Genomic DNA, 12,250 nt, shown 5'->3' with positions numbered 1-12,250 from the left:
TTCACACTTCAGATTTTTGACAGTCTTCCCTGTCCATTATCACTATCGCCGACCCCTTGTCGGCAGGCCGAATAACGATGTTGTCGTCGTGGAGTAATTCTTTGATTGCCTATTCTTCCGATTTGCTTAGAATATATTTAAATTTTCGTTTTAATCCGCAAATGATGTCGTCTTTGACCGCTTGTATATATGTGTCCAGCTATTTGTCGCGGCCAGCCTTTGGAGTCCACGTCGAGGTCTTCTTTTTGTATTGATGCTCATCTTCCCTGGTTCTATGTTCAGCGTCTTCTGCATAGAAATATTCTTTTAAGCACATACGGCGTTCCCACGCTGACAAGTCTGTCAGTTTGTCAGTAATGCACATGTGCACGTGTAGGCGTTGACAAGGTTGGTGCATGTGGCTCCATTCTGTCATGGATTTCTTTCACACTCTAAGTGAACAATCAAATACAGATATCTAACAATGCAATATGATGATTAAGACTCTTTTAATACAATATACATATTCGAAACTTTTTGTCATCCTAAGTGTATAGTTTTCTCTAAAGTTGAAACGCAAACACCCGACTGCTACTTTACCCATTTATGCCGAGTGGATTCTCTCATCCTTCTATATTGGATCAATTTATTTCCAAAATTAGGGATATCTAGTATAATTATTTCTATATTTAAAATATTTCTTACAGAAATTCCTTTAAGCAAACAGCGCAGACCCTGATGAGGTCATCTGGGTCTTCGCTCTTTACCATGGCCTTTTTTTACACGCTAGGCATGAATGGGTTAACAGAAACAGGTTTTGAAAATGTGTGGAGCACGTATATCATAGAACCATCCAGGATATCTTGTTTGAGTTGGAGACAATATGCAGTACTATTTTACTATATTTCACTGTAAAAACCACAAGTATAACTCATTCTGCGGAAAATTTGGTAGAACCTTAAAATTAACACTAGCTAGACCAAGTGTGAATGTAATTGAAACGATGTAAAAACAACTTGAACACAAAGTAAAATCATATAACCTCTCTTCAAGCCAAATTTACTATTCAATATTGACGAATTTTAACCAAAATATTTATCATGGCAATATCTATGCCATGTTCGAATCTGAATCAATGGAAGTCATCATGTCATATCTAAGGAAATAACACCTTAGATGTATATAATTTGCGAGCAGCTTTTCATGTTCTGTGCATTCTCTCATTCAAATTGCGAGCATTTTTTTTTAATTAAAAGCGACTGCTCCAAATGCATCATGGCACCATTCGAATTGTTTAAAATCAATGTCCAATCGGAAAATTCATGCAAAAATGACTCAGTCATTACGCATCAGATCTGGTAAATATACTGGAATATTTACAGGAACCGAAGATAACATATAATATATTTATGTGGAAACAAACAATGTAATCTCGTCGATTCAGTTTTGAGAACATAATAAATCAAATGGACAAAATGGTTATTTAAATCCAAAAAAGCAAATCTAAAGCAAAACACAGAGCAGACAAAAAATGGCCAATGTAAACAGTTGCTGTAATTCCATAATAATACAAAAACGCTGTAAATACACTATTTATATTGATTGTATCGAAAGACGTATATAAACAGTGCAGTTCTCACATCTCCCAGAGAAAATTAGAATATTAGTAGTTGGCGTCTTGGAACTGATTATCTTTTTCTTTTAAAGGTGATACATTATGTGAAAAAGCGGTTTGCAAACTTTGCAAAGCGGACCACTATTTCGACAAGTCAGTTCATTTTCTTAATTTGATCAGAATTATGCAAAGTAGGTTTTGCGTGTTTAAATAAAGGAGGGATGAATTAAACATAACAAGAGAGAATGTTAGCTATCTCAAGGGAACGCGTTAGTCAGCAATTCGAATTTACTCCTATTTTGTCAGTCTCGTAACTCGACTTAGTAAGTCGCTCCCACAAGTAAGTATGTCACGGTAATGAGATAGAAAAAAGAAGAGTGCAATTTAAAAAAGAATAAAAGTTAATTTTATATAAAAACCAATTGATTGGCTGAACAACTCTTGGGAACTAGTAATCTAAGTGGTTCCTTCGAGATGGCGAAAATTTTCTCCTCTTTTGTTTAATGAACTCCTTCTTTATATACTGCACCACCCTTTTCATTGCTCTCTTCTTTTATTAAGAGTTGAACTCCTCTTCTTTTTATCTCGTCCCCTCGCCTTAGGAAATCGTTGCCACAACATAGCAAACTTGTTCGTACGAGTTAAAAAGTCGTTTAGTCGAGGAGTTAATAGGTCGTGGACACGAGGTAGAAAAAAAGAAGAACAATTTAAAAGAATAGGAGTGAATGTCACCTCTATGCCATCGAAACGTGAGCAATGTGAGAAGCATAATACTTGGATACACGTTATTTATCGTTTTACTTGGTAGGCCAACAATGTCAACAAAATGTACGGGAACAAATAAGCATATTTCATATTATTAGAAGAAAAATATTAGACCAGGGAAATTATATTAATCAATATGCTGTAATAAATAAATGAAATACTTTTTAAAATCCAGATTCGTTATATTTATGTTTCCGGTTAAGGGTGACATTGCGTGTTGAACAAACGTAAAAAACATATTCCAAAATATTTTATAAATCTTACAAAGAAACAATATTTCCACGATTACTGAATTAATATCATATTATCAAGTTATGAAAAAAATCAAAATGTTCGTATGCATGACAATCAGTGCGCGCAACAGGTTTTCAGTTGCTCTTCAAGTGTCTATGTAGTCTGATAGGCGTTGTTTTCAGTTGCTCTTCAAGTGTCTATGTAGTCTGTAAGGCGTTGTTTTCAGTTGCTCTTCAAGTGTCTATGTAGTCTGTTAGGCGTTGTTTTCAGTTGCTCTTCAAGTGTCTATGTAGTCTGTTAGGCGTTGTATTCAGTTGCCCTTCAAGTGTCTATGTAGTCTGTAAGGCGTTGTTTTCAGTTGCTCTTCAAGTGTCTATGAAGTCTGTTAGGCGTTGTTTTCAGTTGCTCTTCAAGTGTCTATGTAGTCTGTTAGGCGTTGTTTTCCGTTGCTCTTCAATTGTCTATGTTGTCTGTTAGGCTTTGTGCATATCATTAAAATCTTGATACCAATTTTGATATTTCACTTTTAAATTAAAATCACCATATATGGTCAACGACTATTAAATCGTGTGGCCGTTTGTGCAAAAGTGTTCGGCAACCGGGTCATTGTGTCCAGTCCGTATCCGGGACAGGTTAAGGAGATGTCGCTGGTACAGGGTCTCTTCCGTTTCCCCTACGTATACAAAGGTCTTACATCGTTCGCAGTGTACAGCGTAGACTACATTGGTGGATTTGCTTGTGACCTCGTTCCGCCCATTGTAGCTTTTGCCGGTGGTATCGCTGAACCTTCGGCCTCCATCATGTACGGACAGATTGCGCACCTCTGCGCCCACAAGGTCCGCTCCTGTTTGTAACCCGGAAAATCATTCGGTTGTTTTTTTATGAACCAATATGCCTTCCAGGTTGCAGTCTCTTCTGAATGCTGATAACGGGGGTTCAGGAAATACATTTTTCATACGATCGGAAGTGAGGAGTGTGGGCAGGTGTTTCCGGAGGATATGGCCGACATTTGGTAGCGCTCTGGAAAAAGTGATAACGAGCGGTACCCTGGAAGTACTTTTTGAAGACACATTTGTACGCAGCAGATCTTCTCGCTTCTTGCTATCAACTATCTTCAGTTCTGTCTCGACGAATCGGCCATTGTATCCTCGCTGCAGTAGTTGTTCTTTGATCTCATCGCTGTGTTTTTTTGTAGTCTTTCTTTCCGAACATATTCGTTTCAGCCTCACACCTAAGCCGTACGGAATGGCCCCTTTCGTAGACTCGGTATGAGACGAGTCCTTGTGCATGTAGAGGTGCCTATCTGTTGGTTTGGTGTATACGTCTGTAACCAGCCTTCCTGTTCGAATTAACGTCATAGTGTCTAGGAATTCGAGATGCTCTGTGGAGTAGCGGAGCTCGAGCTGTATCCGTTGATGGATTGTATTTGCAAACGCGTGGAATGTCTTTAGTTCCTCCAAACCATGTGTCAACAAGCCCCAAACATCATCAACGAACCGGAAGTAAGCTATTGGATGTTTATTTGATTTCGAAAATAATTCTTTCTTCCAGGCTTCCATATAGGTCGACGCGTAGTTCATACCTAAGTGCGATCCTATGGCAGTTCCTTCATTTTGCATGTAGTGGTCTCCATTGAATGAAATGGTGTTGTTATTTAGGACAGTGTCCATCATTATGATCATGTCGTTGGTTGGTACTTCCGGTTGCACTCGCCGATTGAGAGCTTCAGTTACTGCAGCACGGGCCTCTTCTCTTGGTACGCTGGGGTAAAGAACCTTTACATCCAAACAATATATGATGGTACCGTCTGGTAACGGGTGCTGTATCTGTACTATTTTGTTTAGATCGTCGGTTGTGTCTCTCACATACGACGGAAGTGACGTCACATGATCGCATAGTCCATTCTCCACTATTGCCGCCATCTTCTCTGTCTGGTGATTACGGCCGTTTACAATAGTGCGGAGAGGCATCCCAGGTTTATGAAGCTTCGGGTTGCTCTGAAGCTTACCGGAAGTTCCACTGCTGCTGGTGAGATACCTTCTTAGGTCACTGTCGATCGACCCCATCTTGTAAAGAGTGTCGGTCACTTTTTTCACTTTGTTTTCCACAATTTTTGTTCTATCATCCGTCACGTCGACGTATGTGTCACTGTCAGACATTTCACACTTCGGCTTTTTGACATTGTCTTCCCTGTCCATTATCACTATCGCCGACCCCTTGTCGGCAGGCCGAATAACGATGTTGTCGTCGTGGAGTAATTCTTTGATTGCCTATTCTTCCGATTTGCTTAGAATATATTTAAATTTTCGTTTTAATCCGCAAATGATGTCGTCTTTGACCGCTTGTATATATGTGTCCAGCCATTTGTCGCGGCCAGCCTTTGGAGTCCACGTCGAGGTCTTCTTTTTGTATTGATGCTGATCTTCCCTGGTTCTATGTTCAGCGTCTTCTGCATAGAAATATTCTTTTATGCGCATACGGCTTTCCCACGCTGACAAGTATGTCAGTCTGTCAGTAATGCACATGTGTACGTGTAGGCGTTGACAAGGTTGGTGAACGTGGCTCCATTCTGTCACGGATTACTTTCACACTCTAAGTGAACAATCAAATACAAATATCTAACAATGCAATATGATTCTTAAGACTATTTTAATACAATATACATATTCGAAACTTTTTGTCAACCTAAGTGTATAGTTTTCTCTAAAGTTGAAACGCAAACAGCCGACTGCTACTTTACCCATTTATGCCGAGTGGATTCTGTCATCCTTCTATAGTGGATCAATTTATTTCCAAAATTAGGGATATCTTGTATAATTATTTCTATATTTAGAATATTTCTTACAGAAATTCCTTTAAGCAAACAGCGCAGACCCTGATGAGGTCATCTGGGTCTTCGCTGTTTGCCATGGCCTTTTTTCTACATGCTAGACATGAATGGGTTAACAGAAACAGGTTTTGAAAATGTGTGGAGCACGTATATCATAGAACCATCCAGGGTATATTGTTTGAGTTGGAGACAATATGCAGTACTATTTTACTATATTTCACTGTAAAAACCACATGTATAACTCATTCTGCGGAAAATTTGGTAGAACCTTAAAATTAACACTATCTTGACCAAGTGTGAATGTAATTGAAACGATGTAAAAACAACTTGAACACAAAGTAAAATCATATAACCTCTCTTCAAGCCAAATTTACTATTCAATATTGACGAATTTTAACCAAAATATGTATTATGGCAATATCTATGCCATGTTCGAATCTGAATCAATGGAAGTCACCATGTCATATCTAAGGAAAACACACCTTAGATGTACTTAATTTGCGAGCAGCTTTTCATGTTCTGTGCATTCTCTCATTCAAATCGCGAGCATTTTTTTTAATTAAAAGCGACTGCTCCAAATGCATCATGGCACCATTCGAATTGTTTAAAATCAATGTCCAATCGGAAAATTAATGCAAAAATGACTCAGTCATTACGCATCAGATCTGGTAAATATACTGGAATATTTACAGGAACCGAAGATAACATATAATATATTTATGTGGAAACAAACAATGTAATCTCGTCGATTCAGTTTTGAGAACATAATAAATCAAATGGACAAAATGGTTATTTAAATCCAAAAAACAAATCTAAAGCAAAACACAGAGTAGACAAAAAATGGCCAATGTAAACAGTTGCTGTAATTCCATAATAATACAAAAAAGGCTGTAAATACACTATTTATATTGATTGTATCGAAAGACGTATTTAAACAGTGCAGTTCTCACATCTCCCAGAGAAAGTTAGAATATTAGTAGTTGGCGTCTTGGAACTGATTCTCTTTTTCTTTTAAAGGTGATACATTATGTGAAAAAGCGGTTTGCAAACTTTGCAAAGCGGACCACTATTTTGACAAGTCAGTTCATTTTCTTAATTTGATCAGAATTATGCAAAGTAGGTTTTGCGTGTTTAAATAAAGGAGGGGTGAATTAAACATAACAAGAGAGAATGTTAGCTATCTCAAGGGAACGAGTTAGTCAGCAATTCGAATTTACTCCTATTTTGTCAGTCTCGTTACTCGACTTAGTAAGTCGCTCCCACAAGTAAGTATGTCACGGTAATGAGATAGAAAAAAGAAGAGTGCAATTTAAAAAAGAATAAAAGTTAATTTTATATAACAAACCATTTGATTGGCTGAACAACTCTTGGGAACTAGTAAGCTTAGTGGTTCTTTCGAGATGGCGAAAATTTTCTCCTCTTTTGTTTAATGCACTCCTTCTTTATATACTGCACCACCCTTTTCATTGCTCTCTTCTTTTATTAAGAGTTGAACTCCTCTTCTTTTTATCTCGTCCCCTCGCCTTAGGAAATCGTTGCCACGACATAGCAAACTTGTTCGTACGAGTTAAAAATTCGTTTAGTCGAGTTAATAGGTCGTTGACACGAGGTAGAAAAAAAGAAGAACAATTTAAAAGAATAGGAGTGAATGTCACCTCTATGCCATCGAAACGTGAGCAATGTGAGAAGTATAATACTTGGATACACGTTATTTATCGTTTTACTTGGTAGGCCAACCATGTCAACAAAATGTACGGGAAAAAATAAGCATATTTCATATTATTAGAAGAAAAATATTAGATCAGGGAAATTATATTAATCAATATGCTGTAATAAATAAATGAAATACTTTTTAAAATCCAGATTCGTTATATTTATGTTTCCGGTTAAGGGTGACATTGCGTGTTGAACAAACGTAAATAACATATTCCAAAATATTTTATAAATCTTACAAAGAAACAATATTTCCACGATTACTGAATTCATATCATATTATCAAGTTATGAAAAAAATCAAAATGTTCGTATGCATGACAATCAGTGCGCGCAACAGGTTTTCAGTTGCTCTTCAAGTGTCTATGTAGTCTGATAGGCGTTGTTTTCAGTTGCTCTTCAAGTGTCTATGTAGTCTGTAAGGCGTTGTTTTCAGTTGCTCTTCAAGTGTCTATGTAGTATGTTAACCGTTGTTTTCAGTTGCTCTTCAAGTTTCTATGTAGTCTGTTAGGCGTTGTTTTCAGTTGCTCTTCAAGTGTCTATGTTGTCTGTTAGACGTTGTATTCAGTTGTTCTTCAAGTGTCTATGTAGTCTGTTAGGCGTTGTATTCAGTTGCTCTTCAAGTGTCTATGTTGTCTGTTAGGCGTTGTTTTAAGTTGCTCTTCAAGTGTCTATGTAGTCTGTTAGGCGTTGTTTTCAGTTGCTCTTCAAGTGTCTATGTAGTCTGCTAGGCGTTGTTTTCAGTTGCTCTTCAATTGTCTATGTTGTCTGTTAGGCGTTGTGCATATCATTAAAATGTTGATATCAATTTTGATATTTCACTTTTAAAATAAAATCACCATATATTGTCCACGATTATTTAAAATCGTGTGGCCGTTTGTGTAAAAGTGTTCGGCAACCGGGTCATTGTGTCGAGTCCGTATTCGGGACAGGTTAAGGAGATGTCGCTGGTACAGGGTCTCTTCCGTTTCCCCTACGTATACAAAGGTCTTACATCGTTCGCAGTGTACAGCGTAGACTACATTGGTGGATTTGCTTGTGACCTCGTTCCGCACATTGTAGCTTTTGCCGGTGGTATCGCTGAACCTTCGGCCTCCATCATGTACGGACAGATTGCGCACCTCTGCGCCCACAAGGTCCGCTCCTGTTTGTAACCCGGAAAAACATTCGGTTGTGTTTTTTATGAACCAATATGTCTTCCAGGTTGCAGTCTCTTCTGAATGCTGCTAACGGGGGTTCAGGAAATACATTTTTCATACGATCGGAAGTGTGGAGTGTGGGCAGGTGTTTCCGGAGGATATGGCCGACATTTGGTAGCGCTCTGGAAAAAGTGATAACGAGCGGTACCCTGGAAGAACTTTTTGAAGACACATTTGTACGCAGCAGATCTTCTCGCTTCTTGCTATTAACTATCTTCAGTTCTGTCTCGACGAATCGGCCATTGTATCCTCGCTGCAGTAGTAGTTCTTTGATCTCATCGCTGTGTTTTTTGTAGTCTTTCTTTCCGAACATATTCGTTTCAGCCTCACACCTAAGCCGTACGGAATGGCCCTTTTCGTAGACTCGGTATGAGACGAGTCCTTGTGCAGGTAGAGGCGCCTATCTGTTGGTTTGGTGTATAAGTCTGAAACCAGCCTTCCTGTTCGAATTGACGTCATAGTGTCTAAGAATTCGAGATGCTCTGTGGAGTAGCGGAGCTCGAGCTGTATCCGTTGATGGATTGTATTTGCAAACGCGTGGAATGTCTTTAGTATCTCCAAACCATGTGTCCACAAGCCCCAAACAACATCAACGAACCGGAAGTAAGCTATTGGATGTTTATTTGATTTCGAAAATAATTCTTTCTCCCAGGCTCCCATATAGGTCGACGCGTAGTTCATACCTAAGTGCGATCCTATGGCAGTTCCTTCATTTTGCATGTAGTGGTCTCCATTGAATGAAATGGTGTTGTTATTTAGGACAGTGTCCATCATTATGATCATGTCGTTGGCTGGTACTTCCGGTTGCACTCGCCGATTGAGAGCTTCAGTTACTGCAGCACGGGCCTCTTCTCTTGGTTAGCTGGGGTAAAGAACCTTTACATCCAAACAATATATGACGGTACCGTCTGGTAACGGGTGCTGTATCTGTACTATTTTGTTTAGATCGTCGGTTGTGTCTCTCACATACGACGGAAGTGACGTCACATGATCGCACAGTCCATTCTCCACTATTGCCGCCATCTTCTCTGTCCGGTGATTACGGCCGTTTACAATAGTGCGGAGAGGCATCCCAGGTTTATGAAGCTTCGGGTTGCTCTGAAGCTTACCGGAAGTTCCACTGCTGCTGGTGAGATACCTTCTTAGGTCACTGTCGATCGACCCCATCTTGTAAAGAGTGTCGGTCACTTTTTTCACTTTGTTTTCCACAATTTTTGTTCTATCATCCGTCACGTCGACGTATGTGTCACTGTCAGACATTTCAAACTTCGGCTTTTTGACATAGTCTTCCCTGTCCATTATCACTATCGCCGACCCCTTGTCGGCAGGCCGAATAACGATGATGTCGTCGTGGAGTAATTCTTTGATTGCCTATTCTTCCGATTTGCTTAGAATATATTTAAATTTTCGTTTTAATCCGCAAATGATGTCGTCTTTGACCGCTTGTTTATATGTGTCCGGCCATTTGTCGCGGCCAGCCTTTGGAGTCCACGTCGAGGTCTTCTTTTTGTATTGATGCTCATCTTTCCTGGTTCTATGTTCAGCGTCTTCTGCATAGAAATATTCTTTTAAGCGCATACTGCTTTCCCACGTTGACAAGTCTGTCAGTCTGTCAGTAATGCACATGTGTACGTGTAGGCGTTGACAAGGTTTGTGCACGTGGCTCCATTCTGGCACGGATTACTTTCACACTATAAGTGAACAATCAAATACAAATATCTAATAATGCAATCTGATGATTAAGACTCTTTTAATACAATATACATATTCGAAACTTTTTGTCAACCTAAGTGTAAAGTTTTCTCTAAAGTTGAAACGCAAACAGCCGACTGCTACTTTACCCATTAATGCCGAGTGGATTCTCTCATCCTTCTATAGTGGATCAATTTATTTCCAAAATTAGGGATATTTATTATAATTATTTCTATATTTAGAATATTTCTTACAGAAATTCCTTTAAGCAAACAGCGCAGACCCTGATGAGGTCATCTGAGTCTTCGCTGTTTGCCATGGCCTTTTTTCTACATGCTAGGCATGAATGGGTTAACAGAAACAGGTTTTGAAAATGTGTGGAACACGTATTACATAGAACCATCCAGGGTATCTTGTTTGAGTTGGAGACAATATTTTGCATTACTATTTTACTATATTTCACTGTAGAAACCACAAGTATGGCTCAATCTGCGGAAAATTTGGTAGAACCTTAAAATTAACACTAGCTAGACCAAGTGTGAATGTAATTGAAACGATGTAAAAACAACTTGAACACAAAGTCAAATCATATAACCTCTCTTCAAGCCAAATTAACTATTCAATATTGACGAATTTTAACCAAAATATTTTTCATGGCACTATCTATGCCATGTTCGAATCTGAATCAATGGAAGTCATCATGTCACATCTAAGGAAAACACACCTTAGATGTACTTAATTTGCGAGCAGCTTTTTCATTTTCTGTGCATTCTCTCATTCAAATTGCGAGCGTTTTTTTAAATTAAAAGCGACGGCTCCAAATGCATCATAACACCATTCGAATTGTTTAAAATCAGTGCAAACAAATGTCCAATCGGAAAATTAATGCAAAAATGACTCAGTCATTACGCATCAGATCTGGTAAATATACTGGAATATTTACAGGAACCGAAGATAACAGTTAATACATTTATGTGGAAACAATGTAATCTCGTCGATTCAGTTTTGAGAACATAATAAATCAAAGGGACAAAATGGTTATTTAAATCCAAAAAAGCAAATCCAAAGCAAAACACAGAGCAGACAAAAATGGCCAATGTAAACAGTTGCTGTAATTCCATAATAATACAAAAATCGCTGTAAATACATGTTTTATATTGATTGTATTGAAAGACGTATTTAAACAGTGCAGATCTCACATCTCCCAGAGAAAATTAGAATATTAGTTGTTGGCGTCTTGAAACTGATTCTCTTTTTCTTTTAAAGGTGATACATTATGTGAAAAAGCGGTTTGCAAACTTTGCAAAGCGGACCACTATTTCGACATGTCAGTTTCATTTTCTTAATTTGATCAGAATTATGCAAAGTAGGTTTTGCGTGTATAAATAAAGGAGGGGTGAATTAAACATAATAAGAGAGAATGTTAGCTATCTCAAGGGAACGAGTTAGTCAGCAATTCGAATTTACTCCTCTTTTGTCAGTCTCGTTCCTCGACTTAGTAAGTCGCTCCCACGAGTAAGTATGTCACGGTAATGAGATAGAAAAAGAGGAGTGCAATTTAAAAAAGAATAAAAGTTAATTTTATGTAACAAAACATTTGATTGGCTGAACAACTCTTGGGAACGAGTTAGCTAACTCGTTCCTTTGAGATAGCTAAAACTTTCTCCTCTTTTGTTTAATGCACTCCTCCTTTATAAACTGCACCACCCTTTTTTCATTGCACTCTTCTTTTATTAAGAGTTGAACTCCTCTCATTTTTATCTCGTTCCCTCGCCTTAGAAAATCGTTGCCACGACATAGCAAACGTGTTCGTACGAGTTAAAAAGTCGTTCAGTCGAGTTAATAGGTCGTGGACACGAGGTAGAAAAAATAAAGAACAATTTAAAAGAATATGAGTGAATGTAACCTCTATACCAACGAAACGTGAGCAAGGTGAGAAGTATTATACTTGGATACACGTTATTTATTGTTTTACTTGGTAGACCAACCATGTTAACAAAATTTAGGGGAAAAAATAGGCATATGTCATATTATTAGAAGAACAATATTAGATCAGGGAAATTATATTAATCAATATAATGTAATAAATAAATGAAATACTTTTTTAAATCCAGATTCATTATATTTCTTTTTCCGGTTACGGGTGACATTGCGTGTTGAACAAACGTAAATAACATATAACAAAATATTTTTTTAACCTTACAAAGAAACAATATTTCCACGA

At 38.0% G+C, this 12,250-nt stretch overlaps 1 protein-coding gene across 1 annotated transcript; it reads right to left on the bottom strand.

Moving 5' to 3' along the window:
* Window positions 1–3,153: 3,153 nt before the first annotated feature.
* On the bottom strand, window positions 3,154–4,791 carry LOC127863996 (uncharacterized). Its single transcript, XM_052403669.1, has 2 exons — window positions 3,651–4,791; window positions 3,154–3,437 (listed from the first exon to the last, which is right to left on the bottom strand). The coding sequence occupies exons 1-2, from the start codon at window positions 4,789–4,791 to the stop codon at window positions 3,154–3,156; spliced, it is 1,425 nt and encodes a 474-aa protein (XP_052259629.1).
* Between the last annotated feature and the right edge of the window lie 7,459 nt (window positions 4,792–12,250).

The sequence above is a fragment of the Dreissena polymorpha genome, unplaced genomic scaffold (genome assembly GCF_020536995.1).
Source record: "Dreissena polymorpha isolate Duluth1 unplaced genomic scaffold, UMN_Dpol_1.0 chrUn075, whole genome shotgun sequence".
In the NCBI taxonomy this organism is placed as follows: domain Eukaryota; kingdom Metazoa; phylum Mollusca; class Bivalvia; order Myida; family Dreissenidae; genus Dreissena; species Dreissena polymorpha.
The sequence above is the reverse complement of the archived record's forward strand: the minus strand, read 5'-3'. Positions and strand labels throughout refer to the sequence as shown.

What these genes read in the sequence shown, in the direction of transcription:
- LOC127863996 (XM_052403669.1), bottom strand. Translation starts at nt 4,791, where the DNA reads ATGGACAGGGAAGACAATGTCAAAAAGCCGAAGTGTGAAATGTCTGAC. An exon ending in TACAAATGTGTCTTCAAAAA is followed by an intron (nt 3,438 to 3,650) that starts GTACTTCCAGGG and finishes GGTTACAAACAG; the next exon opens with GAGCGGACCTTGTGGGCGCA.